General features: G+C 45.5%; 1 protein-coding gene across 5 annotated transcripts in view; it reads left to right on the top strand.

Moving 5' to 3' along the window:
* Window positions 1–26,235, top strand: part of ADCY4 (adenylate cyclase 4) — a 133,946-nt gene that overhangs the window by 65,297 nt on the left and 42,414 nt on the right. For all 5 annotated transcript variants that reach the window (XM_063913498.1, XM_063913500.1, XM_063913499.1 and 2 more), the window contains exons 3-12: window positions 7,173–7,370; window positions 7,457–7,621; window positions 9,259–9,408; window positions 10,494–10,639; window positions 10,808–10,919; window positions 11,026–11,153; window positions 12,656–12,814; window positions 12,899–13,031; window positions 20,935–21,114; window positions 21,575–21,618. In XM_063913498.1, coding sequence (XP_063769568.1) covers window positions 7,173–7,370; window positions 7,457–7,621; window positions 9,259–9,408; window positions 10,494–10,639; window positions 10,808–10,919; window positions 11,026–11,153; window positions 12,656–12,814; window positions 12,899–13,031; window positions 20,935–21,114; window positions 21,575–21,618 — 1,415 coding nt within the window. The remainder of the gene's footprint in view (window positions 1–7,172; window positions 7,371–7,456; window positions 7,622–9,258; window positions 9,409–10,493; window positions 10,640–10,807; window positions 10,920–11,025; window positions 11,154–12,655; window positions 12,815–12,898; window positions 13,032–20,934; window positions 21,115–21,574; window positions 21,619–26,235) is intronic.

The following is a 26,235-nucleotide window of genomic DNA, read 5'->3' as shown; positions in this document are numbered from 1 at the left end:
AGGAGTCTTCTGCCGCCGATTTTGACGTCTTCTTGCTTCAACCCGCCGGCTTCTGTCTTCTGGCTCTGCGAGGGGGACGGCGGCGCGGCTCCGGGAACGGACGACCAAGGTTAAGTTCCTGTATTCGATCCCTCTGGAGCTAATGGTGTCCAGTAGCCTAAGAAGCGCGACCTAGCCGCAGTTAGTAGGTTTGCTTCTCTCCCCTCAGTCCCACGTAGCAGAGAGTCTGTTGCCAGCAGAAGCTCTCTGAAAATAAAAAAACCTAACTAAAATACTTTCTTATTAGTAAGCTCAGGAGAGCTCACTAAAATGCACCCAGCTCCTTCCGGGAACAGATTCTAACTGAGGTCTGGAGGAGGGGCATAGAGGGAGGAGCCAGTGCACACCAGTAGTACTAAATCTTTCTTAGAGTGCCCAGTCTCCTGCGGAGCCCGTCTATTCCCCATGGTCCTTACGGAGTCCCCAGCATCCACTAGGACGTTAGAGAAAGAATGATTGTGTCCATTGCTTGATTTATTTATTTTTATACTAACAAAGGGTTTGATGCATTAATGATACCATGGTGGTTTACAGGCCTGGTATCTATACAGACTGAAGCGATTAGTTGTGCTTTGATGAGCTATTTGAAAAATACTCTTTCTTTTCACTTTTCTCTTCTCTAGCTATAGTGTAAGGCATACGGTTACAGACCTAGATTATTTGCCAAATATAACCTTATTTCACTACACAATTGGACAGTGTTGCTTTTTTACAGCATCCGTGTGAGCACAAATAACACAATACTGAGGGTAGGATTGCCAACATAATAATGCAGTGGCATTTATACATCACGGATCCACACAAGATCTCAATCCTCCTTCTATAAGAAGTGGCCCAGTTGTAGCTATGACATCTGGGATATCCGTTTGAACAGAAATAACGATCTGTCACTTTCTATTCTTTTTTTTTTTTTTTTTATGTCAGGACTTACAATGCGTACTCTCTTCCACTGGCAGCAAAATGTACATGGAACAAAAGTGTAATGTCACAACTAAGGCACAGAAGCAGACTACAAAGGAGACTAGGATAAAGAGCACCATCCCACATACATCCTCATGCACAAAGTAGAAAAATATTTGCTGAGCCTCAGAGTGCTCAATTAGATGGGATATGAATTTACCTGTTTGAGCCACCAGTGACCCATTATATCAGTGAGGGCCAGATGCAGCCAGTCATGCAGGGCTGGGCGTCTATATGAATTTTCACAGTATACATGGACTGTGCTTTATATAAAAATATGTATATTATATTATGATGAATGGGTGGCGGTAGCAGAGCGCTCTCTTTGGGGAGTGAAAGGCTGTCGTGGACAGCTTAGCGTTTCAGAAAAGCTAGACATGTTCACCGTGATGTTTCTGAATGTGAAAAGCAGGTGTGACCGTGTTCTAATTCAAACAAGTTGTATGTTTGAAGATATGCATAAAATACTCTCCTCCTAACTTGCGCGTCATGGGAGGATTTGCAAGGTGCGTTAAGTGTTCCTTTTACATTTTCAATATTCTTAAACGCATTGACTCGCATCCAGTGCTGCAACAGGGCTGCTCTGCATCTTGGGCCGTCCATGTCACCTGACTTATGACATCACACCAATGGGTAGAGGTTGCCGGCACTGGTAAGTGCATTACTGCCTGGAGCGTAGTCTGGATACTCTGGGAGGCTGTGCAGCCTGCAATGTGCATTTCTGGAGCATCCAAAGGACTCCTCGCATACCCTAGTTACAGCCCAGGTTACACAATGATACCTTTATATATCGGGTATGGCCAAGCTCAATCTTTAAGGACCTCTAATGCTGTGTACACACTAGGCCAATTGGCAAACCTATCTGGTGATCGGTAAGTGCATATACACTTACCGATAGTCAGCCCAATGTGTTGTGCATGATGTCGGTCACCGGCGCCCTCTGTAGCAAGTGTATGGGCGGTCAGCGGAACACCTGTACACATAGCCTGATGTGCCGAAATATCAGCCATCGGCTGTGCTGCAGGGCCAACGTGATATTTCTGTGAACGATGTCATTCACAGACATAACTGGGATACACGCCCATGATATATCGGCCGTTCAGTTGAACGGCTGATATATTGGCCAGTGTGTACCCAGCTTAACAGTTAATGTTTTCCAACTTTTAAAATGTGTCGGTTCTTTTATTATTTGTTTATTAACATTTATTTGTGTTGCACTTTAACAGTTATTCTGTTGCGCTTTCAAATTGAGAACAAAACAGTAATAAAATGAGACAGAAAAAGAGGTTAGAAGACCCTGCTCACAAGCTTACAATCTATAGAGAAATAGAAATTTGATATACATTATGAGGATAAGTGCTACGTATTGCAAATTGGTCGTAGCCAAATTGCAGAGGAGGTTGGTGGGATATATGATCCAGTCACACAGCAATGTTGGCTTAGGGTCAGCAGGTTGTGTAAGTGTAGAAAGAGAACACATGTTAAGTTATGTGTGGACTATTTAGAGGGGAGGTAATTGGGTAGTTAGTAATGAATAGACCTGTGTACCATCTAGAAGTTCTTGAGGACTGAGGGGTAGATGTATTAACAACATTATGGGAGGGAACGTTATGGGGCTGTCATTATCGGCGCTGCTATGTGCGGGGTGTGCTGATGTGCGGGACAATGTAATTCCAACAACTGCAGCTATCGATTTCGATAGCTGCAGTTGTCGTTGCCCCATCGCCGCAGCAGTGACAGCACGGTCTATGACTGCGGTGGCTGCCGGCTCTGGGCTGCACTGGAGAGATGTCGCAATGCTAGTGATATCTCGCGCATGCCCAGTGGGGACATCAGCACTAGGCTGACGCGTCGTGGGCTTTAGCAGGGATCACCAGAGGGGGGCGGGGGGGGGGGATTCACTTCCCCTGCTACAGCAGACAAGATGTAAATGCATCTTGTCAATGTTCCTTCCTGCTTCGCCATGGTAGAGAGGCGAAGCCGGATGTGCCATCCCTGCTGTATAGAATACCTCCTCACTCACCATGTCACTTTGCTAATAATGGGGGTTATTCAGATGTGGTTGGAGTGGCATCCTGAGCCATAAAAGTACTATATATATCTCTCACCCATCTCTCACGGGGTATAGTCTGCCCTCTGGCCACAGCCTGCGTCATTCTCGGGACATACAATAGCACATTATTCTATAGATCTACACACCCATTTCTCATACACTTTGACACGCATTTTCCTTCTCATACACACAGACTAGCACGATCTCTCATGCACACACATCTCTTCCTGCTCCATGTCTTATACATGGAGTGACTGTGTGATGTCCCTCATCAGGTCAAAGCACAGCAGAGTCTGCTGGGGAGTTCCTGACTGATCAGGGAACGCCTCAGTATTACATGCTTCAGCCACAATGCTCCACTTATACCCCTTTCACGTCGCATCCGGCATTGGAGATGTGAAAGAGGATTTACTGGTAGCTTGTTGGGTGTGACTGAAACTGGCCTGATACGGGATGGAGATAGGGTAAGGCGATTTGCTGTTGCTAGATTGAGAGCATACAGTTGTGAGTCATGGGAGGAGACTTTTCAGCACTGGATGATTCTGTACCCATAGTAAGGACAAAGGGGAAATAGGAGACAAAGGTGTGCCGCATTGGTAACATGGACTGTGCTTGGGGGAGAACAAGAGGGAAGATGGCCATTTCCGGGAGTACTTATAATAAGGGAAAGGGGTGAACTGGGAAGGATACATGATGGAGGCAAAGCAGAGTGGTGATTTATGAGGAGGACTGGTAAGCTTTAATAAAAAGTTGTGTGTTCAATGCGCTCTTAAAACTTTCGTAGACAGTCTGCAAGGATGTGAGGGCAAGACCAATTAAGTTTCAGAATAGACTAGGACATCCAGGAAGGGTTAGGTGAAGACCAGTTACAGTAGGTATGCAAGAGAGGATGGAGGGAGAGAGGTTGGGGACAAGTCCGCGTATAGATGATATTGGAGGCTGAAGGAGCTTATGAGCAATGACAGGGGATGTAAAGGGAGAAGATAAAGGGTACTATAACAGATGGTAAGGAACACCAACAGATAGAAAGGTAGATGAAATCTGACAGACATGAGCCGCTAGAGACGTAGGAGGTCAGCCGTGAGAAGACAAAGTCACAAAGACTGATGAGTAATGCTACAGATGTGTCCTCTTACATCCTTGCTGCAGTCATGCTAAACAGCCCTTGAAGCCATGCCATACCATGGTGCGACTCTAGCGCCTTGCATTTTTTTTTTTTTCTTTTTTTTTCATTAGTAATGTAATAGGATGCACAAGCATCTTCTGCTGATTAAAGTGATATGCGGCATGTCTATATTAGTGTTTGTAATAGTGCCTCTATCTGCATCCGAAATGCCACGTTAGTGTTTTCCATGAAAACACTGTAGCATAGCATTTTGTATGCAAATCCAGTCACAGTCACACCCACAATATAGGCATGCTGCATATCATTTTAATCAGGAGAAGCTGCTTGTGTGTTCTATTACATTACTTTGCGTCTAATACGCATTTTCACGAAACAAAGTGCAAAAAAATGTGTGGCGCTATCGAGCCACGTGGCACTCACGATTTAAAAATTTAATTTGTGAGGTGGTATGCTGACCATTAATATTTATGTATCTATTATTGCTGACTGTTACCTCTGCTCAGTTATAATTAAAAGGTACTATTTATCAACAATATTTTGTGGAAAAGACCCCAGAAACAGCTATTTTCTGAAGATACCTACAAAAAAGAAGTATCCCTAGGATGTAAGAAGGGGAACCACTGCAGATATCGGCGATATGGTTTTTTTGGGGGCAGCTAAGTTGTGAAGTGTACTGAGTGTGGCCCTGATGGTCATTGCAGCCTATGTGCTACGCTTCACAACATTTTTTAGAGAGAGTAGTCCTTCCCTGGTAATACCCGCCTGCACACGCCTGGATGAAAATAAACCCCCGTGCTGTAGCAGCGCCAAATCTGACATAGAGGGAAAGTGATTTACTTCTTATAGATCATTACTCTGCCAATTGATTGCAGGAGCTGACTCTTATTGGAGCTTGTGTCCCAGCAACTGTCCATTTTAATGCTTTCCCACAAAAAAAGATTCCTTATTGCCACAGTTAGGTGCAAAGTGCACATTATAATATGCCTCTATGTATTTTATTAAATATTTAATATACAATGCATCTAAAAAGTATTCACAGCGTTTCACTTTTTCCACATTTTGTTATGTTACAGCCTTATTCCAAACTTGAATAAATTAAATTTTCCCCCTCAAAATTCTACATACAATACCCCATAATGACAACGTGAAAAAAGTTGTTTTTTTTTAGATTTATTTGCGAATTTATTAAAAATAAAAAAACCTAAGAAATCATATGTACATAAGTGTTCACAGCCTTTGCCATGAAGCTCAAAATTGAGCTCAGGTGCATCCTATTTCCACTGATCATCCTTGAGATGTTCCTACAGCTTAATTGGAGACCACCTGTGGTAAATTCAGTTGATTGGACATTATTTGGAAAGGCACACGCCTGTCTATATAAGGTCCCACACTTGACAGTGCATGTCTGAGCACAAACCAAGCATGAAGTCAAAGGAATTGTCTGTAGACCTCCGAGACAGGATTTTCTCGAGGCACAAATCTGGGGAATGGTACAGAAAAATCTTCTGCTTTGAAGGTCCCAATAAGCACAGTTGCCTCCATTACCTGTAAATAGAAGAAGTTTGGAACCACCAGGACTCTTCCTAGAGCTGGCCGTCCGTCAAAACTGAGCTATCTGGGGAGAAGGTCCCTAGTCAGGGAGGTGACCCAGAACCCGATGGTCCCTCTGTCAGAGTTACAGCATTCCTCTGTGGAAAGAGAAGAACCTTCCAGAAGGACAGCCATCTCTGCAGCAATCCTCCAATCATGCCTGTATAGTAGAGTGGTCAGACGGAAGCCACTCTTTAGGAAAAAGCACAAAGCACGTGGCAGCCCGCCTGGAGTTTGCCAAAATGCACATGAAGGACTCTCAGACCATGAGAAACAAAATTCTCTGGTCTGATGAGACAAAGATTGAACTCTTTGGCGTGAATGCCAGGCGTCATGTTTGGAGGAAACCAGGCACCGCACATCACCAGGCCAATACCATCCCTACAGTGAATCATGGTGGTGGCAGCATCATGCTGTGTGGATGTTTTTCAGCAGCAGGAACTGGGAGAGGGAAAGATGAATGAAGCAATGTACAGAGACCTCCTGGATGAAAACCTGTTCCAGAGCGCTCTTGACTTCAGACTGGGGCGACGGTTCATCTTTCAGCAGGACAACGACCCTAAGCACACAGCCAAGATATCAAAGGAGTGGCTTCAGGACAACTCTGTGAATGTCTTTGAGTGGCCCAGCCAGAGCCCAGACTTGAATCTGATTGAACATTTCTGGAGAGATCTGAAAATGACTGTGCACCGACGCTTCCCAGCCAACCTGATGGAGCTTGAGATGTGCTGCAAAGATGAATGGTTGAAACTGGCCAAAGACAGGTGTGCCAAGCTTGTGGTATCATATTCAAAAAGACTTGAGGCTGTAATTGCTGCCAAAGATGCATCAACAAAGTATTGAGCACAGGCTGTGAATACTTATGTACATGTGAGTTCTTATTTTTTTTATTTTGAATAAAACATTTTTTTCACATTGTCATTATGGGGTATTGTATGTAAAATTTTGAGGGAAAAAATGAATTTATAACATTTTGGAATAAGGCTGTAACATAACAAAGTGTGGAAAAAGTGAAGCGCTGTGAATACTTTCTGAGGGCACTGTAGCATGAATTTGTCATTCAGTGTAAGTTGTAGTTCTCACTGTAACCTTATACAGTACCTACACCTATCAACAGCAAAACCTGTGCCTAGCCATGGTATCGCAAGGCAAGTCTGTTTATTGATAACATTATGGGTCAGATTCCGAATTGGGAGATGTGTCCTAACTGAACTCTGAATTGCAGTGTAATAATAAAGCTTTTCGGTGTTTGGTTAATACATAGTATGCAGTTCTCAAAGGTGTTGACTGTACACATAATTCTTAGCAATGTGAATGAATAAACACTGCAGGTGCTATCTGTTGGACTGTTATCCACTTCTAGTGATCAGTATGGTGACCCCTTGCTATTCTGTTTGTTTACAGACCTTCTTGAACAACGTGGGATTCCTAGTGACTATTTTCTGTGCGTTGGGAGTCTTCACAATACTCTTCATTCTGGTGTGCATAGAAACCGTGCTGCAGAAGGGTATGCAGTTGTTGGCAGTCGTTATCTGGGGCTGCTTGGTGGCTATGGGCTATGCATTCATATTCACCAGCAGCATTGTCACTCCATGGGACCAGGTGAGCTGGACAAGCAATGCAGCAAAAAGCCTAATGCACTATTCTCCTTGCTCTAACATACTTTTATTTTGGCTGTTATTTTTTAGGTTTATTGGACGCTGTTTGTGATTATTAGCCTGTATACCATGCTACCGTTATGCATGAATGGGGCCATCTTTGCTGGGCTTAGCTGTTTGGTATCACATATCATCGTACTTAGTGTCTACGTGTCTTCATCAAGTCATCCGCTTGCAGGAGATTTTGCCTTGCAGGTAGGGGATTCTCCATCTAAAACTACAAGCACAAATGTTTGTATGCCTCCAGCAACTCCCATGTCTTTCAAATGGCTACATAGATTCCGTAAATATTTCACTTAAAAGGACAGATTAGCATTAATCCAGTCTATTTTAGGTAGATACTATTTTTATGGTAGTAGCATAAAATATTCTTACAGACACGGAGTTAGGAAAGGTCCTCTGCAGTGAGAGCTGTCTCTGGTTGCAGATCTCCTCTGCAGCTGTGGAAGACCAGAGAGGGCCAAACCTTAATGTAGATAAGAATGTAACACAATCTGTTTTATTTCATGTTACTAAAGTATTTTAAAACAATTATGTTGTCAAATTGATTAGCATACACTCACTGCGGAGGGACTTTTTGAACTCCATGTACTGTAGCGCAGTGGTTTCCTAACACAGATATATAGGAAAGATTATTACCCAGTTATGTTTTATCATTATTTCCAAATGTAAAGTGCAACGGAATTTGCTGCGCTATATATGGGAAACTGTTAATAACTAAGTGAGGGGCACAAAACGAGAAATGGGAAAAGGGTGAGGGAAATAGGGTGGTGGAAAAAAAGAGTGGTAGAAAAACCCTGCATTGTCAGACACAAGGGGAGTAATTCAGATCTGATCGCTCGCTAGCGTTTTTTTGCAGCGCTGCAATCTGGTCAGAACTGCGCATGTTTATGCACCGCAATGCACAGGCGCGTCACAGAGGTACAAAGCGGATCGCCGCTCAGCAATGGGTTTTTGCGAAGAATCCATTTGCACGGGCGATCGCAAGGAGATGGGCAGTAAGAAGGCGTTTGTGAGTGGCAACTGACCGTTTTCTGGGAGTGTTTGGAAAAACGCAGGCATGTCCATGCGTTTGCAGGGAGGGTTCCTGACGTCAATTCCGGTCCCGGACAGGCTGAAGTGATCGCAGAGGCTGAGTAAGTCCTTGGCTACTCGGAGACTGCACAATATCTGTTTGTGCAGCTCTGCTACACATGCGTTCGCACACTTGCAAAGCGAAAATACACTCCCCTATGGGCGGCGACTATCTGATCGCAGCAGTGCAAAAAAACCCTAGCGAGCGATCAGGTCTGAATTAGGCCCAATAGCTAGCAACTTGGGAAGGGGGATACAGATGGAACAGTGTGACAGATTGGCAGTCGAGAGGAGAGAGACAGTGGGAGGTGTCAGATGGAGAACAGGGACAGACAAGAAGGGGAGACACAGATTTAACAAATGGGGAGGGAGTAGAGTGGGGACTGAGATCAGAAGATGGTGAAACGGAGAAAATAGCTAGTGACCTAGCAAATTACTTTTATTGTACATAACAAGACGCACAATAATAATAATAATAAAAACAATCGTAATAATGATGATGATGCATAAACTAGGATACCAAAGAATGCAATATTTGCTTTTACCAGCAGTGTTATCCGTTTTATGCATTTATTTTGTGATTTGTAAACTGTGCAAATATGGCGCTGTTACATTTTATAGAAGAACTGCATGCACATTAAGGTTTGGGAAGATAAAGTAAGCTAAAAAACCATGGCTCAAGTCCCTTAGTGAACTTAATTAACGTTAGATTATTCAAGTAACCGTACCCTTATCAGTGATGCTGTACCTTTCTGCAGATTATAGCAGATGTGGTCATCTTGCTGTGCGGAAACGTGGTTGGAGGTTATCACAAGCGTGTCACAGAGAGTGCATTAAAGGACACCTACCATGAGGCCATCAACTTTATTCATTCTCGCCGAAAGCTGGACTCCCAGGAGAGACAACAGGTGTGGTAAAATGTGTAAATGTGTTTCCAGATATTGTCGTCACCCACCAGTGCTGTGTGCCTTTACTCTGCACTCAGTAATTGCATGTTCTATAGGTGGGAAGCAGTTAGCTAACCGAGGCACGGGATACCTGCAGCCACTATACCTACGCCGGCATCCTGATGAAGGATGCTATCCCGACGTCTACATACCGGCGCTGAACGGGATGCCGGCATCACAATACCGACAGCCGGCATCCTGAATGTCCTGACAGCAGGATGCACTGCCGTCCTGCCGCGGGGGAGGGGAGGTTAGGTTTAGACTGAAGAAGCGGGGTTAGGGGGAAGGTTAGGGACCGACCGGGGAGGGTGGGTTAGGTTTAGGCACTTAGAGGGGGAGGTTAGGGTTAGACACCCACAAGGGAGGTTTAGGGTAGGAAAAGGGTGAGGGTTAGGGGGCTTACTGGGGGACTGTAGGGATTATGATGGACAGTGTCGGTATACTGACAGCCGGCATCCCGCCCATCGTCATTCATACTGATCCCCTATTGGTAAACCCTGAAATCATAGTGATGCTGCTGTCCTTACTACAGATGCCCTGAAGAATAGAAAAACATTCAGCTCTGTGGATTACAAATGCTTACACCGGAGTACAGCTCTGTGGGACAGTGTTCTAGGACTCGCATTAAATATTTAATAGTACGAAACACAATAAAATCTATTGTCTTTACTATTGCAATATGAGATGACTTACGTGTTTTGTTTTTCACGGATTCTGTGCTGCATCCCACTGTGGATTAGTTTCAAAACAAGTGATGTCATGCAAGTGGGTGGTGCCGGTTAATTATTAATTAACTGTATTCAGATTGCCAAAATTATCAAACCAGAGCACTGTGATTTTTGCCTTTGATTAACCACCTAAAATAAAATACCTATAGACACTGAGCAACACACAATGGTTCATTTAGCCTCTACGTAGATATTTCTTACTATGTCAGTGTATTGCACATTGTTGGATTGGATTTGTTGATTACTTTAATCAGCACGTCTATTGGCAACTAATTTCCTTTGCGACCATTTTGAAAAAGGATTTTTCCCTACTTTCAGGAGCAGTTGTTGCTTTCAATCCTGCCACAGTATATTGCAACGGAGATGAAAGAAGAGATAATAGAAAGGCTGAAGGAGAAGAGGCCGCATCCAGAAAATACCAATAACTTCCACAATCTTTACATCAAGAGGCACAAAGATGTAAGGTGAGTGACTGTGGCAGACGCTGCTGCTCTGCCTCTTTGACGTCTCATTGAGCGATATGCTTGTGTTATGGTGATGCTTTTATTTCCGTGCTATTTGCCTGCTTTTTGTTATTGTATATTGCCACAATAATGAGTCGACAAATAATACATATATATCATGTGTTGCAGCATCCTCTACGCGGACATCGTAGGATTCACATTGCTTTCCAGTGAGTGCTCCCCCAAGGAGTTGGTCCTCATGTTAAATGAGCTTTTTGGGAAGTTTGACCAGATAGCAAAGGTAGGTGGTGAGAGTTGTTACAGTGTACGCCAGTAAGAAGATGGCCCTCCTTGGTGTGAGGTAAATAGTAAATGGAAGAATTGAGTCCCTTTTTCCTTATCTGCAGGAAAATAACTGCATGCGCATCAAGATATTGGGTGACTGCTATTACTGTGTGTCAGGGTTACCGGAATGCTTGCCGGACCATGCCAAGAACTGTGTTCAGATGGGGTTAGACATGTGCCAAGCTATCCGGTGAGAACATGCACCACATCACTCTAGTTGTGTACACTGTCCTTTTTGCTTTACATATATTTTGTTTTACACATGCTTTTACAGTTGATTGAATAGTCCAACCCAGCGCCAGTAATGTATGCCGTTACCTTTACAAACCTACTCGATTTTCAGGTTTTTTTTATATATATTCTTCAAATACATAAAAAAAAGTCATACATTGTACAGTTAATTACTAAAAGGCAGAATTGATGGAATACATACGACTTACCGGCAGACAGGATGCCGTCTGTCAGTATACAGACAGGTGGCATCCCGTCTGTCGGAAAGCTGTCTGTTGGAATCTCGGCAGCGAGTCCCCTCGTGGGCTGGCTGCGCTCATAACGCTTTGCTTGCCACAGGTTATATTCCCACTTGGTGGCATGGCCCCACCAACAAAGTTGGAATACCCGGAGGTGGCCAGGATTCCAGGCATCAGTATTTCACCGGCTGTTGGGATTCCGACGTCGGTCTACTGAATGCCGGGATTCCAACAGTCGGTATTTTAACTTATCCCGAATTGATATATGTAGTAAAGGATATAGAGCCTGATTCAGAGATCTATGTAATAACGAGTACGTACATCTCAGATATTTGTGGGTATGCACTTGCACATGACCAGAACGGGTTCTGTGCAATCACTCGCAATCCCCCCTTAGTCAGAGCATGATTGACATGCTCGTTTCTATAATAGTGCAGTGTGTGTGGTGCACACGGGACACTAGGTCTGGGGAGGGTCCACACTGCACCCATGTAGTATACTTACCCTTCCAGAGTCCCATGGCTGCGCCCCTGCAGTGCGGGCACAAATCACTTGGAAAATGGCCACCGCGGCTATTTCCGAGTGATTTGCCCATGCGCACTGAAGTTGTCCCCAGGAACAAGGGATGGGCGCCATATTCCAGGAGTCCTGCGCATGCACGGTAGACTATGGCATTATGCCAGAGTCTACTAGCTGCCGGAGAGGATGGGGCACTCAACGGAGGATGTACGCTGGTCCCCTCCTCTCTTAAAACACCCCTGGATGAAATGCAAGCTAAAGAAGCTCTACCCACCTACAGACCTACTGTATATTCAAATCATATTTCAGAAAAGTAATGGAATATATAGCATACTGGGCTGATTTAGTTAAGTAAATACTATACAGTTATTTCTGGTAGACCACCAGTTCACATTCTTTGATACACTGTAAGGCCTAAAGTGGGTTTAATCCATCTGTAAACATAAATAGCTTATCAAAATAAGTAAATGTGGGATGGTACAGAACACAGAGACGCATTTAGCAATGGAATGAGAAAAATGCATAGAGCACAACAGGACTGGTTTCTGTAAAAAAAAAAAAATGGAACAAGTGTAAGGTCTGTTGGAATTTAGCTGCACAGAAGGTGGATAAACCCAGATGTTCTTAGCTCTTTTTAGCTGAATTCGGCTTTTGTTCACATTCCACACACTGAAGTGAAGACTTGTTTTCATTGTTTCTCCAGGAAATTGCGCAAGGCCACAGGTGTAGATATTAATATGCGCGTTGGAGTGCATTCAGGAAATGTGCTGTGCGGGGTCATCGGACTCCAGAAATGGCAGTATGATGTCTGGTCACATGATGTAACTCTGGCCAATCACATGGAAGCAGGGGGGGTCCCAGGGTAAGATCATGAAAGTAATACAATCCACCTGTAATATACACTGTTCTGTATCACTCCATATTGTTTCATCCACTTGTTCTGTAGGAGAGTACACATCACAGATGCCACTCTGTCACACCTTGGAGGTGAATATGAGGTAGAAGATGTAACATATACACAGAGAGATCCCTTTCTTAAAGAGAATAACATAAAAACATATCTGGTTATCGACCCCAGGGTGAGTGACAAATGTCTAGACCCCTAAAACTTTGTTTACTTTAAAAGTTACCTCTAGGTTTCCTCATAGCTGACCACAATTGTAATAATCAGTATTTTGTTTTCCTGGAACATAATCTGTTTTATACATTTTGTAAACCTTTCTAGCATTTTGTGGACTAGATCTTCTTCATTTTTGAAAGATTTTTCTATTACTTTTCATACAGCTGATGTATTCCTTTACAACCCAAAGGACATGGGAAGATGTATTAACCCTGGAGAAGTGATAAAGTGGAAAGTGATAACACACCAGCCAATCAGCTCCTAACTGTCAAGTTCTAGGTGTATATTCAATAAGAGTCGGGTCCATTCCGACATGCAGTTGTCGGAATGGACTCGACAACCCCTATTCAATGGCCAGCCAAATACGACTGTCGGATTTGGCCGTACTCTGGATCCTGTTCTGCCGCTGCTGTCAGCGGCTGCCAGGTGCGCTGACAGCAGCGGCGGGGGGGGCTGGGCTGCTGCGGGGGGAGCTGGGCTGCTGGATGGCTGCGGGGGGAGCTGGGCGGCTGCGTGCGGCGATGGGAACTTCCAGCGGCGGTTAGAGGTGCCTGGCTGGGGACGGCCGTCAAGTTCCTCATCCCCGATCCCCGTAGCCCGCCGCACCGCTCCCTGTCTCCTCACCTCAATCTGACTTGTTTTCAAGTCGGATTAAGTTTGTCGGAAACGGGGCTAAAACCTGTCAGGTTTGGCCCTGCTTCCGACAATGCACGCTGATCGGCGACTGAAGCAGCCGATCAGCGTGCACTCCGACAGCATTCCGACAAGTCGGGTTTCCTGACTTGTCGGAATAAACGGGGCCCTAATGAATAGGACGGAACCCCTTCCAACCTAAAACTGTCGGAAGCTGCCGTCTTTCTGACAAGACGGCAGCTTCCGACAGTTATTGAATATACCCCATAGGCTGGGTTTGAAAAACAAGTTAGTTGCTGACTGGCCTGTTGTATTATCAACTTCCACTTTATCACTTCTCCAGGCTTAATACATCTGCCCCATATTTTTCTTCTTTAAATGTTTACGGTTGATCTGAAACGGAGTGATTCTTCCTCTAAGTGAGTGAAAGGTTATGGTTGGAGTTGTCCTTTTTTTGTTGTAACTCTTACATAAACACACATCAATACAACTTTCTCATATGGAGAATTATACCATGGAAAGCAGACAAAATAGCATACAAGTATGCCTGAACTATAAGCCTTAAGCTGCATACACACGGTGCGATACAGGCTACGGACGATATTGACTATGCAATCTGGCCGGAGGCAATGAACCTCCGATATAGTCAATTTCTCTAACGTCCTAGTGGATGCTGGGGACTCCGAAAGGACCATGGGGAATAGCGGCTCCGCAGGAGACTGGGCACAAAGTAAAAGCTTTAGGACTAGCTGGTGTGCACTGGCTCCTCCCCCTATGACCCTCCTCCAAGCCTCAGTTAAGATTTTGTGCCCGAACGAGAAGGGTGCAATCTAGGTGGCTCTCCTGAGCTGCTTAGAGTAAAAGTTTAAATAGGTTTTTTTATTTTCAGTGAGACCTGCTGGCAACAGGCTCACTGCATCGAGGGACTAAGGGGAGAAGAAGCAAACTCACCTGCGTGCAGAGTGGATTGGGCTTCTTAGGCTACTGGACATTAGCTCCAGAGGGACGATCACAGGCCCAGCCATGGATGGGTCCCGGAGCCGCGCCGCCGGCCCCCTTACAGAGCCAGAAGAGTGAAGAGGTCCGGAAAATCGGCGGCAGAAGACGTCGTGTCTTCAATAAGGTAGCGCACAGCACCGCAGCTGTGCGCCATTGCTCTCAGCACACTTCACACTCCGGTCACTGAGGGTGCAGGGCGCTGGGGGGGGGCGCCCTGGGACGCAATGAAAATACCTTAAATGGCTAAAAATACATCACATATAGCTCCTGGGCTATATGGATGTATTTAACCCCTGCCAGTTTTCCACAAAAAAGAGGGAGAAAGGCCGCCGAAAAAGGGGCGGAGCCTATCTCCTCAGCACACAAGCGCCATTTTTTCCTCACAGCTCCGTTGGAGGAAGGCTCCCTGACTCTCCCCTGCAGTCCTGCACAACAGAAACAGGGTAAAACAAGAGAGGGGGGGGCACTAAATTGGCATATTAATATATACAGCAGCTATATTAGGGAAAAACACTTATATAAGGTTATCCCTGTATATATATATAGCGCTCTGGTGTGTGCTGGCAAACTCTCCCTCTGTCTCCCCAAAGGGCTAGTGGGGTCCTGTCCTCTATCAGAGCATTCCCTGTGTGTGTGCTGTGTGTCGGTACGCTGTGTCGACATGTATGAGGAGGAAAATGGTGTGGAGGCGGAGCAGTTGCCTGTGTTAGTGATGTCACCCCCTAGGGAGTCGACACCTGACTGGATGGTCTTATGGAAAGAATTACGTGATAGTGTCGGCACTTTACAAAAGACTGTTGACGACATGAGACAGCCGGCAAATCAGTTAATACCTGTACAGGCGTCTCAAACACCGTCAGGGGCTATAAAACGCCCGTTACCTCAGGTCGATACAGACACTGACACGGACACTGACTCCAGTGTCGACGGTGAGGAAACAAACGTATTTTCCAGTAGGGCCACACGTTACATGATCACGGCAATGGAGGTTTTGAACATTTCTGATACTACAAGTACCACAAAAAAGGGTATTATGTGGGGTGTGAAAAAACTACCCGTAGTTTTTCCTGAATCAGATGAATTAAATGAGGTGTGTGATGAAGCGTGGGTTTCCCCCGATAAAAAACTGCTAATTTCTAAAAAATTATTGGCATTATACCCTTTCCCGCCAGAGGTTAGGGCGCGTTGGGAAACACCCCCTAGCGTAGATAAGGCGCTCACACGCTTATCAAAACAAGTGGCGTTACCGTCCCCTGATACGGCCGCCCTCAAGGAACCAGCTGATAGGAAGCTGGAAAATATCCTTAAAAGTATATACACACATACTGGTATTATACTGCGACCAGCAATCGCCTCAGCCTGGATGTGCAGTGCTGGGGTGGCTTGGTCGGATTCCCTGACTGAAAATATTGATACCCTGGACAGGGACAATATATTATTGACTATAGAGCATTTAAAGGATGCATTTCTATATATGCGAGATGCACAGAGGGATATTTGCACTCTGGCATCAAGAGTAAGTGCGATGTCCATTTCTGCCAGAAGAGGATTATGGACGCGACAGTGGTCAGGGGATGCGGATTCCAAACGGCATATGGAAGTATTGCCGTATAAAGGGGAGGAGTTATTTGGGGTCGGTCTATCGGACCTGGTGGCCACGGCAACGGCTGGAAAATCCACCTTTTTACCCCAAGTCACCTCGCAGCAGAAAAAGATACCGTCTTTTCAGGCTCAGTCCTTTCATCCCCATAAGGGCAAGCGGGCAAAAGGCCACTCATATCTGCCCCGGGGCAGAGGAAGGGGAAAAAGACTGCAGCAAACAGCCTCTTCCCACGAACAGAAGCCCTCCCCCGCTTCTGCCAAGTCCTCAGCATGACGCTGGGGCCTTACAAGCGGACTCAGGCACGGTGGGGGCCCGTCTCAAGAATTTCAACGCGCAGTGGGCACACTCGCAAGTGGACCCCTGGATCCTGCAGGTAGTATCTCAGGGGTACAAATTGGAATTCGAGACGTCTCCCCCTCGCCGGTTCCTGAAGTCTGCTTTACCAACGTCTCCCCCCGACAGGGAGGCGGTATTGGAAGCCATTCACAAGCTGTATTCCCAGCAGGTGATAATCAAGGTACCCCTCCTACAACAGGGAAAGGGGTATTATTCCACGCTGTTTGTGGTACCGAAGCCGGACGGCTCGGTGAGACCCATTTTAAATCTGAAATCCTTGAACACTTACATAAAAAGGTTCAAGTTCAAGATGGAGTCACTCAGAGCAGTGATAGCGAACCTGGAAGAAGGGGACTATATGGTGTCTCTGGACATCAAGGATGCTTACCTCCATGTCCAAATTTGCCCTTCTCACCAAGGGTACCTCAGGTTTGTGGTACAGAACTGTCACTATCAGTTTCAGACGCTGCCGTTTGGATTGTCCACGGCACCCCGGGTCTTTACCAAGGTAATGGCCGAAATGATGATTCTTCTTCGAAGAAAAGGCGTCTTAATTATCCCTTACTTGGACGATCTCCTGATAAGGGCAAGGTCCAGAGAACAGTTAGAGGTCGGAGTAGCACTATCTCAAGTAGTACTACGACAGCACGGATGGATTCTAAATTTTCCAAAATCACAGCTGATTCCGACGACACGTCTGCTGTTCCTAGGGATGATTCTGGACACAGTACAGAAAAAGGTGTTTCTCCCGGAGGAGAAAGCCAAGGAGTTATCCGACCTAGTCAGGAACCTCCTAAGACCAGGCCAAGTGTCAGTACTTCAATGCACAAGGGTCCTGGGAAAGATGGTGGCTTCTTACGAAGCGATTCCATTCGGCAGATTCCACGCAAGAACTTTTCAGTGGGATCTGCTGGACAAATGGTCCGGATCGCATCTTCAAATGCATCAGCGGATAACCCTGTCTCCAAGGACAAGGGTGTCTCTCCTGTGGTGGTTACAGAGTGCTCATCTCCTAGAGGGCCGCAGATTCGGCATTCAGGATTGGGTCCTGGTGACCACGGATGCCAGCCTGAGAGGCTGGGGAGCAGTCACACAGGGAAGAAATTTCCAGGGCTTGTGGTCAAGCATGGAAACGTCACTTCACATAAACATCCTGGAACTAAGGGCCATTTACAATGCCCTAAGTCAGGCAAGACCTCTGCTTCAGGGTCAGCCGGTGTTGATCCAGTCGGACAACATCACGGCAGTCGCCCACATAAACAGACAGGGCGGCACAAGAAGCAGGAGGGCAATGATGGAAGTGGCAAGGATTCTTCGCTGGGTGGAGAATCATGTGATAGCACTGTCAGCAGTGTTCATTCCGGGAGTGGACAACTGGGAAGCAGACTTCCTCAGCAGACACGATCTTCACCCGGGGGAGTGGGGACTTCACCCAGAAGTCTTCCACATGATTGTGAACCGTTGGGAAAAACCAAAGGTGGACATGATGGCGTCCCGCCTCAACAAAAAACTGGACAGATATTGCGCCAGGTCAAGGGACCCTCAGGCAATAGCTGTGGACGCTCTGGTAACACCGTGGGTGTACCAGTCAGTGTATGTGTTCCCTCCTCTTCCTCTCATACCAAAAGTACTGAGAATCATAAGGAGAGGAGTAAAGACTATACTCGTGGCTCCGGATTGGCCAAGAAGGACTTGGTACCCGGAAATTCAAGAGATGCTCACGGAAGACCCGTGGCCTCTACCTCTAAGAAAGGACCTGCTCCAGCAGGGACCATGTCTGTTCCAAGACTTACCGCGGCTGCGTTTGACGGCATGGCGGTTGAACGCCGGATCCTGAAGGAAAAAGGCATTCCGGATGAAGTCATCTTTACCCTGATCAAAGCTAGGAAGGATGTAACCATACAACATTATCACCGTATTTGGCGTAAATATGTTGCGTGGTGCGAGGCCAGGAAGGCCCCTACAGAGGAATTTCAACTGGGTCGTTTCCTGCATTTCCTGCAAACAGGACTGTCTATGGGCCTCAAATTAGGGTCCATTAAGGTTCAAATTTCAGCCCTGTCAATATTCTTCCAAAAAGAACTGGCTTCTGTTCCTGAAGTTCAGACGTTTGTCAAGGGAGTACTGCATATACAGCCTCCTTTTGTGCCTCCAGTGGCACCTTGGGATCTCAAAGTAGTTTTGGGATTCCTAAAATCACATTGGTTTGAACCACTCACCACTGTGGAATTAAGATATCTCACATGGAAGGTGGTCATGCTGTTAGCCCTGGCTTCAGCCAGGCGTGTCTCAGAATTGGCGGCTTTATCCTATAAAAGCCCTTACCTAATTTTTCATACGGACAGGGCAGAATTGAGGACTCGTCCTCAATTTCTTCCTAAGGTGGTTTCAGCATTTCACTTAAACCAGCCTATTGTGGTGCCTGCGGCTACTAGGGACTTGGAGGATTCCAAGTTGCTGGACGTAGTCAGGGCCCTGAAAATATATGTTTCCAGGACGGCTGGAGTCAGAAAATCTGATTAGCTGTTTATCCTGTATGCACCCAGCAAGCTGGGTGCTCCTGCTTCTAAGCAGACGATTGCTCGTTGGATTTGTAGTACAATTCAGCTTGCACATTCTGTGGCAGGCCTGCCACAGCCAAAATCTGTAAAAGCCCATTCCACACGGAAAGTGGGCTCATCTTGGGCGGCTGCCCGAGGGGTCTAGGCTTTACAACTTTGCCGAGCAGCTACTTGGTCAGGGGCAAACACGTTTGCTAAATTCTACAAATTTGATACCCTGGCTGAGGAGGACCTGGAGTTCTCTCATTCGGTGCTGCAGAGTCATCCGCACTCTCCCGCCCGTTTGGGAGCTTTGGTATAATCCCCATGGTCCTTTCGGAGTCCCCAGCATCCACTAGGACGTTAGAGAAAATAAGAATTTACTTACCGATAATTCTATTTCTCATAGTCCGTAGTGGATGCTGGGCGCCCATCCCAAGTGCGGATTGTCTGCATTACTTGTACATAGTTATTGTTACAAAAATCGGGTTATTGTTGTTGTGAGCCATCTTTTCAGAGGCTCCTTCTGTTATCATGCTGTTAACTGGGTTCAGATCACAAGTTGTACGGTGTGATTGGTGTGGCTGGTATGAGTCTTACCCGGGATTCAAAATCCTTCCTTATTGTGTACGCTCGTCCGGGCACAGTATCCTAACTGAGGCTTGGAGGAGGGTCATAGGGGGAGGAGCCAGTGCACACCAGCTAGTCCTAAAGCTTTTACTTTGTGCCCAGTCTCCTGCGGAGCCGCTATTCCCCATGGTCCTTTCGGAGTCCCCAGCATCCACTACGGACTATGAGAAATAGAATTATCGGTAAGTAAATTCTTATTATTGGCCTGCCTGCACAGTCTATTTTTCCTTGCGATGCTGACCACGCGGGACCGTGCATCGGCATCACAAGCATGGTGCGATATGCACTATGTTTTCTACCGATATGGACTAGATAGTCCATATCTGTAGTTATATCGCACCGTGTGTATGCGGCTTAAGTTAACACAAAAATAAAATAGGAAAACAATATTTAGGAGCAATTCGAAAGGTTTTTTTTTCATACACACATGAATCTAGAGCAATACATGGTTGTATACTGAAGTCCCTGCACAGTGGCTAGCACAGAAGTAGGGATTACTAATAAGAATAGCAAGGTCAGGGAGTACAGCCAGCATTAACATGCCAACACATAGCAATTAAAGTCAAGGCAAAATATTTTTGACAGTGTGGTTGATGAGACGGCCGCTGTTGTGTCTGTTCTTGTATTACTAGTTCACTGATTTCCCAGTGAGAGAAAAAAGTATATGCATCGGTTACTGGCCACAAATCTCTGAGAGGGCAGAGATTAGAGGCCAGCCTACACTGAAGAGGATTAACATGTCTGATGTGTTACATATCTCACATAGAAGTCTAACGGAGAGAGGGACAATTCATGGGTCAGTGATGGCTAGAACATCAAAACATGCTGCTAGTTCTCTTGTGATTTTCCCAGTGCACCATTTATATTATTACGTGCCAGTGTGAGCAGGAAATGTTTATATTCCTACTTGTTCACAATGCACCTTTCCATTATGTGTGAAAGTAGCCAATAGTCTGGTTTAGTAGTCCATCCGTGTCAGCATCCACAGTATCTCTGCTCCAGAAGTAGCTTGAGGATTATTCAGCCGCTAGAAGTGCCTGCTGTGTTCTCCAAATGTCATAGGTGACCATGAACATGCCCCCAACAACAAGGCAGAGAAGTAAAGATATCTGTTCCCACAGGCTACTGCCGACAGCGAGGAGGATGACATACTGCCAACAAAGTCTGCCGAGGTCACCAAGACAAGAGCATCTGTTCGTATGACGCGCTATCTGGAATCTTGGGGGGCTGCTAAGCCATTTGCTCATCTAAACCACAGAGACAGCCTAATACCAGAAACCCTCAGCACTTCCCGCATTACGGTGAGAGCCCACAAATGGTTCATTAATTGTGAACGTATGGTAAATGTAACTGAATGGTTAGTGGCAGTATAGCCTCTGAAGATGCTAGAACTTAGTTTTCATGTGAATTAACTTATACTTGACAGTGTGTCTTTATTATGGAGTTATACAAATGGCAGTCTTTTTATTTTTTGTTTTTGTTGGGGTGACCCAAATACACTGAGGATTATCTAAATAGCACACCGACTGACTTCTGCATTGGAGAAAAAAAATAGTGACAATTGGTCATCAAGTGCCACTATGACATTCCGCCCCACTCTGACTACTGAATATACCCACATATATGGACTTCTAAGCTTGGCTTTTCATTCAAAGCTCACAAATATCTGGGGCAGCGCCTCATTTACGTACATTTTAAACCCAAGAATATACATTTAATATAATATACTAACATTTTATTTTCTCTTTGTTCATTCTTTAGGATCTCCCAATGTCTTCTATACCTCCAACCCGGGGGAACGACAAGTAAGAGCCAGAAAGTACTTCCCTTATGCCACTTTGTGCTTTCCACAGGCCCTTGTAATGTGAAATACCCCTTTTTAAAGAGATTTCAGGATTATCCTGTCTTTGGCCTTTCTGTCAGGCGGTTGATTCAGCCCAGTGTCTTTCTCTCCCCTGCTCATGTTGTACATATTTTTATTTATTAGTAAAGTCCTGTTTTGTGTTTCGGGGAAATGCCTCTCATGCATGCCGCATTAGTTCTAGAGACACCAGTCATTCTGTTCTTTTACATTGGTTTGCCCTTTGAGTTTTATAAATAGATGTGCAGTTTTATAATGACTCTCCTTTCCTAACCTTTTGTAAAAAATAAAATAAAATTGGATAAAATCCTCCTCCATATCAGCATATTTAGTTCTGTTGTTGGCACTCATGGCACGAATATCTAGGTGACCTGATATTAGAGTGTGTGGCTAATATAATGTGAAAAATAATTTAAATGAAATTGATCAGATCGTTATTGACTTTGTATGTAAATGTGATGTGAATGTAACTGCTGTCGGCATGTGTGTACTAGTGGCCACATTTGCAGGACCTATATGTATCCAGCAAGATTGACCCATTTATTCAACATCTAATGTCCAGTGTTTTACAACTGACAGCAAGCACAGTAATAAAACAATGGGCCCATTCTTCAGTGGGTGATAAAACTTGTTGTGAATGATAAATAGTGCTCCAGCCAATCCGCTCCCAACTGTCCTTTTATAAACACGTGACCATTAAGAGCTGATTGGCTGGAGCACCACTTATCGTACGCAACGAGTTTGATCATTCACAATGAGTTTTATCACTCATTGATAAATAAGCCCCTAAGTCTGAGTGTTAACAGATGTATGCAAGAGGAATCCTGTTGGCAAAATGGCAATTTATAGAGAAATATAACATGCTTTACACTTAAAAACTAAGCGTATTTCATTATTTCTTTTTCATCCACTAGGGGTCACTGGAGTACTCTTGGGATATGGACGGTGTTAGCAAGGACTGGGCACTGAATATTCAAATTTCAGTAACTCTCCTCCCCTCCATACTCCCAGAATACCTCAGTGTTTTTTCGGTGCTCACATGGACAGGAAGCACAAGTGTGGACCTCCAGAGGGGGACATACATTTTTTACATTTAAATATTTTTGTTTTTATTTTTTATACATTACAATCCTTTCCCAGCTTACACAAAAGCTTTGAGTACGGGATTATAGAAGCTGCTGCTTGCAGCTCTTGGCGTGTCGGGCCTCACAAAGGAGCCCCCTCACAGCCACAAGCAGCTCAGCTAACAACAGCTGAGGCTGCAGAAAGGACTGGACGGAACTTGTTGGAGAAGCCCCGTCAGAGTCCAGGAGCACTGGATCGCAGGTATTTATGCCCGGGGCGGTCAGCTCCCGCTGCCGCCCGCCGTGCGTGGTACTGCGCACTGCTGCCTGCCTCTTGTCACAGGCTCCATAGCGCCCGCACTACCCGCCGCTCCCAACCCGCCGGCCAGTGTAACAATCCGGCGCAGAGGGGAGCCAGAGAGAGCCCGTCACAGCATCATGCCTGTTGCCGCCGCCCGCTCATACATACCGCAGTACGGGAGCTCACGCTGGGGGGGGGGGGGAATTGCGGCGGCTCAGCCCTCACTCAGACCGCGGACAGCGCTCAGGGCTGCCGCGGTCTGTCCCCTCTACATGCAGCGCACTGAAGGGGGGGACAAAATGCCCACAGCAGCAGTGCTAGTCAGGCTGTTAAGCCAAGATATAAGTATTACATATGTTGCATTGTATTGAAAGGCTACATTATATGCATTCTATTGTGAACTGCTGCTTGCTATGAAAGGCTGCATTATATTGTGCACTGCTGCTTGATATGAGAGAGGCTGCATTATATTGTGAACTGCTGCTTGATACTGCATTATATTGTGAACTGCTGCTTGATATGAGAAAGGCTGCATTATATTGAGACAGGCTGTTTTATATGAGAAAGGACCATGGTTTTAAGTGCACGTCTTTATAACCTAGTATGCTATGTTATACAATGTAAGCACATGGCTGGAGGCCATTTTAACCATGCTTCCTGTTTCTTCTTCCAGGAAAAGGCTGTCCTACAACAATACTCCACCAGATGGCGTAGGGGTGTTGGTAGGACTTTTGGATCAATTTCCTATAGTCTGGCCACGTGCACTGCCTTCAGCAGTACAACATAATGAATAAGGCACCAGCAAACACAAAATGCAGTGTAACTGCAATGTCTGTCAGTGTGTGTTGTCTACACAAAATGGGCGCTGCTCGACAACAGGTGTCCTTATGGAGTCAAAGAAAAGGATGTACCTGGTAAGTACCATAATCCTATTTTTGCTGTGAGGTGGATTAATGCAGAAACAACGCAAAGTATTTATTGGCTGTGGTTACAAAAAAAACCAAGAAATAGCCACATTTGTTTTTTTGTTCACTTTTTACTGCAATTTAATTTAAAACGAAACACGTCAAGAATTGAGGCTCGGGTGAGACCGAAAAAGATACCAAAGGGTCTCAGGATAGGTCTCAGTCTTTGCACAGGTCCCAGTCTAGTTCGGGTCACAATGTTCTCATTTGTCTTATAATTTCCCAGTTTCTGCTATATTGCATCCTGACGACTGCGCAGGGTGAGCATGAGGAAGGAAATTGGACCACCAGTCACATCAGGGCGGTACGTCAGTCTCTGATTTTTACGGACACTGAAGAACCGCTGACAAATAATAAGGTAGTATTTACTAAACTACAGAGATCTTTAGTGTGTTTTCAGAGGCAGGCCAGAATCCGCATAAACGGGTTTCTATACCTCGCCGGTTTAAGTTTAGTTACCCGTTTCCAACAGTCTGTGACATCTACATGTGAGAGTCCGCCAATGGTGGATTCGTCTGTGTCAAAACTTACAAAACAAATTAACCAGTACCAACTGCTACTACGCTTCAAGACCCGTCAGAGCATAAGCTAAAACTCCATGTATACAGCAGCAGGGGTGCTACTTTGATCTAGTTTGGTTGGAATTTGGGTACATAAGGCGGTGATTATATTGAACACCTCCAAGCCGACCACTTTATACTTCTTGCTGATCACATCGGTGAAGCTGCTGAGTATTTATGTGCAGCTTCTACGGACGCCTGTCAAGTCAGTTATCGCTTTTCAGCGTCACTAGTTTCGGCACGACTGGCTCTCTGAAAGCATTACCTTCTGCTGACCGGAAGTTGTTTAATTCTAAATTCGAGACCTCCGCCTTTTCGAGGCTGTGGTACAGGAACAACCACACCTAATAGATGTGGTAGAGAACGTGTTTTACACCAAGAAGCCTGGGACATGACGTGCTCCCAGCCCATGTCTAAGTTCTGGAAATCGCAATTCAGTCGCTGCTAGATTCAGCAGTTTGTTTCCAGTCCCTGTTCACTAACAAGATCAGGGTTATTACTCCAGTTTTTGTAGGACCTAAGCCAGATAGCTCGGTCAGACCAATATTGAACTTAAACAGTCTCAATCAGTACGTCACTCACTACAGATTCAAACTGGAATCCCTGCGGTCTGTATTTGCATGTTTACAGCTACAGGATTGCAGTTTGGCCGCTTCGTCAGAGGTTCTTGCGTTTGCACTACGGCGAAACCATTACCAGTTTCAGACTCTACCGTTTGGCCTCTCGTCAGCAACTCGGGTAGTCACCAAACGGATGTTTGTGATGATAGCTCATCTCGGATCACTGGAAGTGATAATAGTTCCGTACTTGGACGATCTACTCATCAAAGTTCCGTCTCAACAGATGATCCTCCAACATGCGTTGCTAATGTACAATGGGCTAGTTCAGGCCGGTTGGATTGTCAACTTCAGGAAATCACATTCAATTCCTAGAAATGATTCTCGATACGGTAGATCAACTAATTTACCTACCAGAACACAAAGTACAGAGTATTCGTCATCTGGTACAATTAGTGCTGAAGCACGCACAGTATCTGTACATTCGATTGTTAGGAAATATGGTGGCAGCTTTCGAAGCGCTTCAGTTCGGAAGATTTCACTCGCGTCCTTTTCACCTGGAGGTGCTCGCACAGTGATCGGCCTCACATCGGCAAATTCACCAGATGGTGATGTTTCCACGGGCCAGAGTATCTATACTCTGGGGGCTCAAAGTACACACGTTAACCGCAGGAAAACGGTTCGACGTCTGCAATTGGATAATTCTAACAACGCGAGTCTCAGAGGTTGGGGAGCTGTGGTTCAAAATTGTCAGCTCTAGGGTCTCTGGGCAGATCACGAAAGATTGCTGTCTCTAAGTCCTGGAACTCAAGATACTTTACAATGCGCTACGACAAGCAGTGCACAGGCTTCGGTCTCAGACTGTCCAAGTGCAGTCAGACAACGCGACGGCGGTCGATTACATTAACAAAGAAACGAGAAGCCGCATGGCCATGCGGGAAGTAGCTCGAAGTAGCTCGAATCTTCAATTCACCAAGTGATATTGTCGGCAGTGTTCATTCAGGGAGTGGACTACTAAGAGGCAGATTATCTACGCAATCGGGATTTTCATCCAGGAAAATGGTTATTAAATCTAGAAGTGTTTCACATATTGGTCCAGAGGTGGGGTTATCCT

This window comes from Pseudophryne corroboree, chromosome 1 (genome assembly GCF_028390025.1).
Source record: "Pseudophryne corroboree isolate aPseCor3 chromosome 1, aPseCor3.hap2, whole genome shotgun sequence".
Taxonomy (NCBI): Eukaryota; Metazoa; Chordata; class Amphibia; order Anura; family Myobatrachidae; genus Pseudophryne; species Pseudophryne corroboree.
Note: the sequence above shows the minus strand (reverse complement) of the source record. Positions and strands in the feature narration are given on the sequence as shown.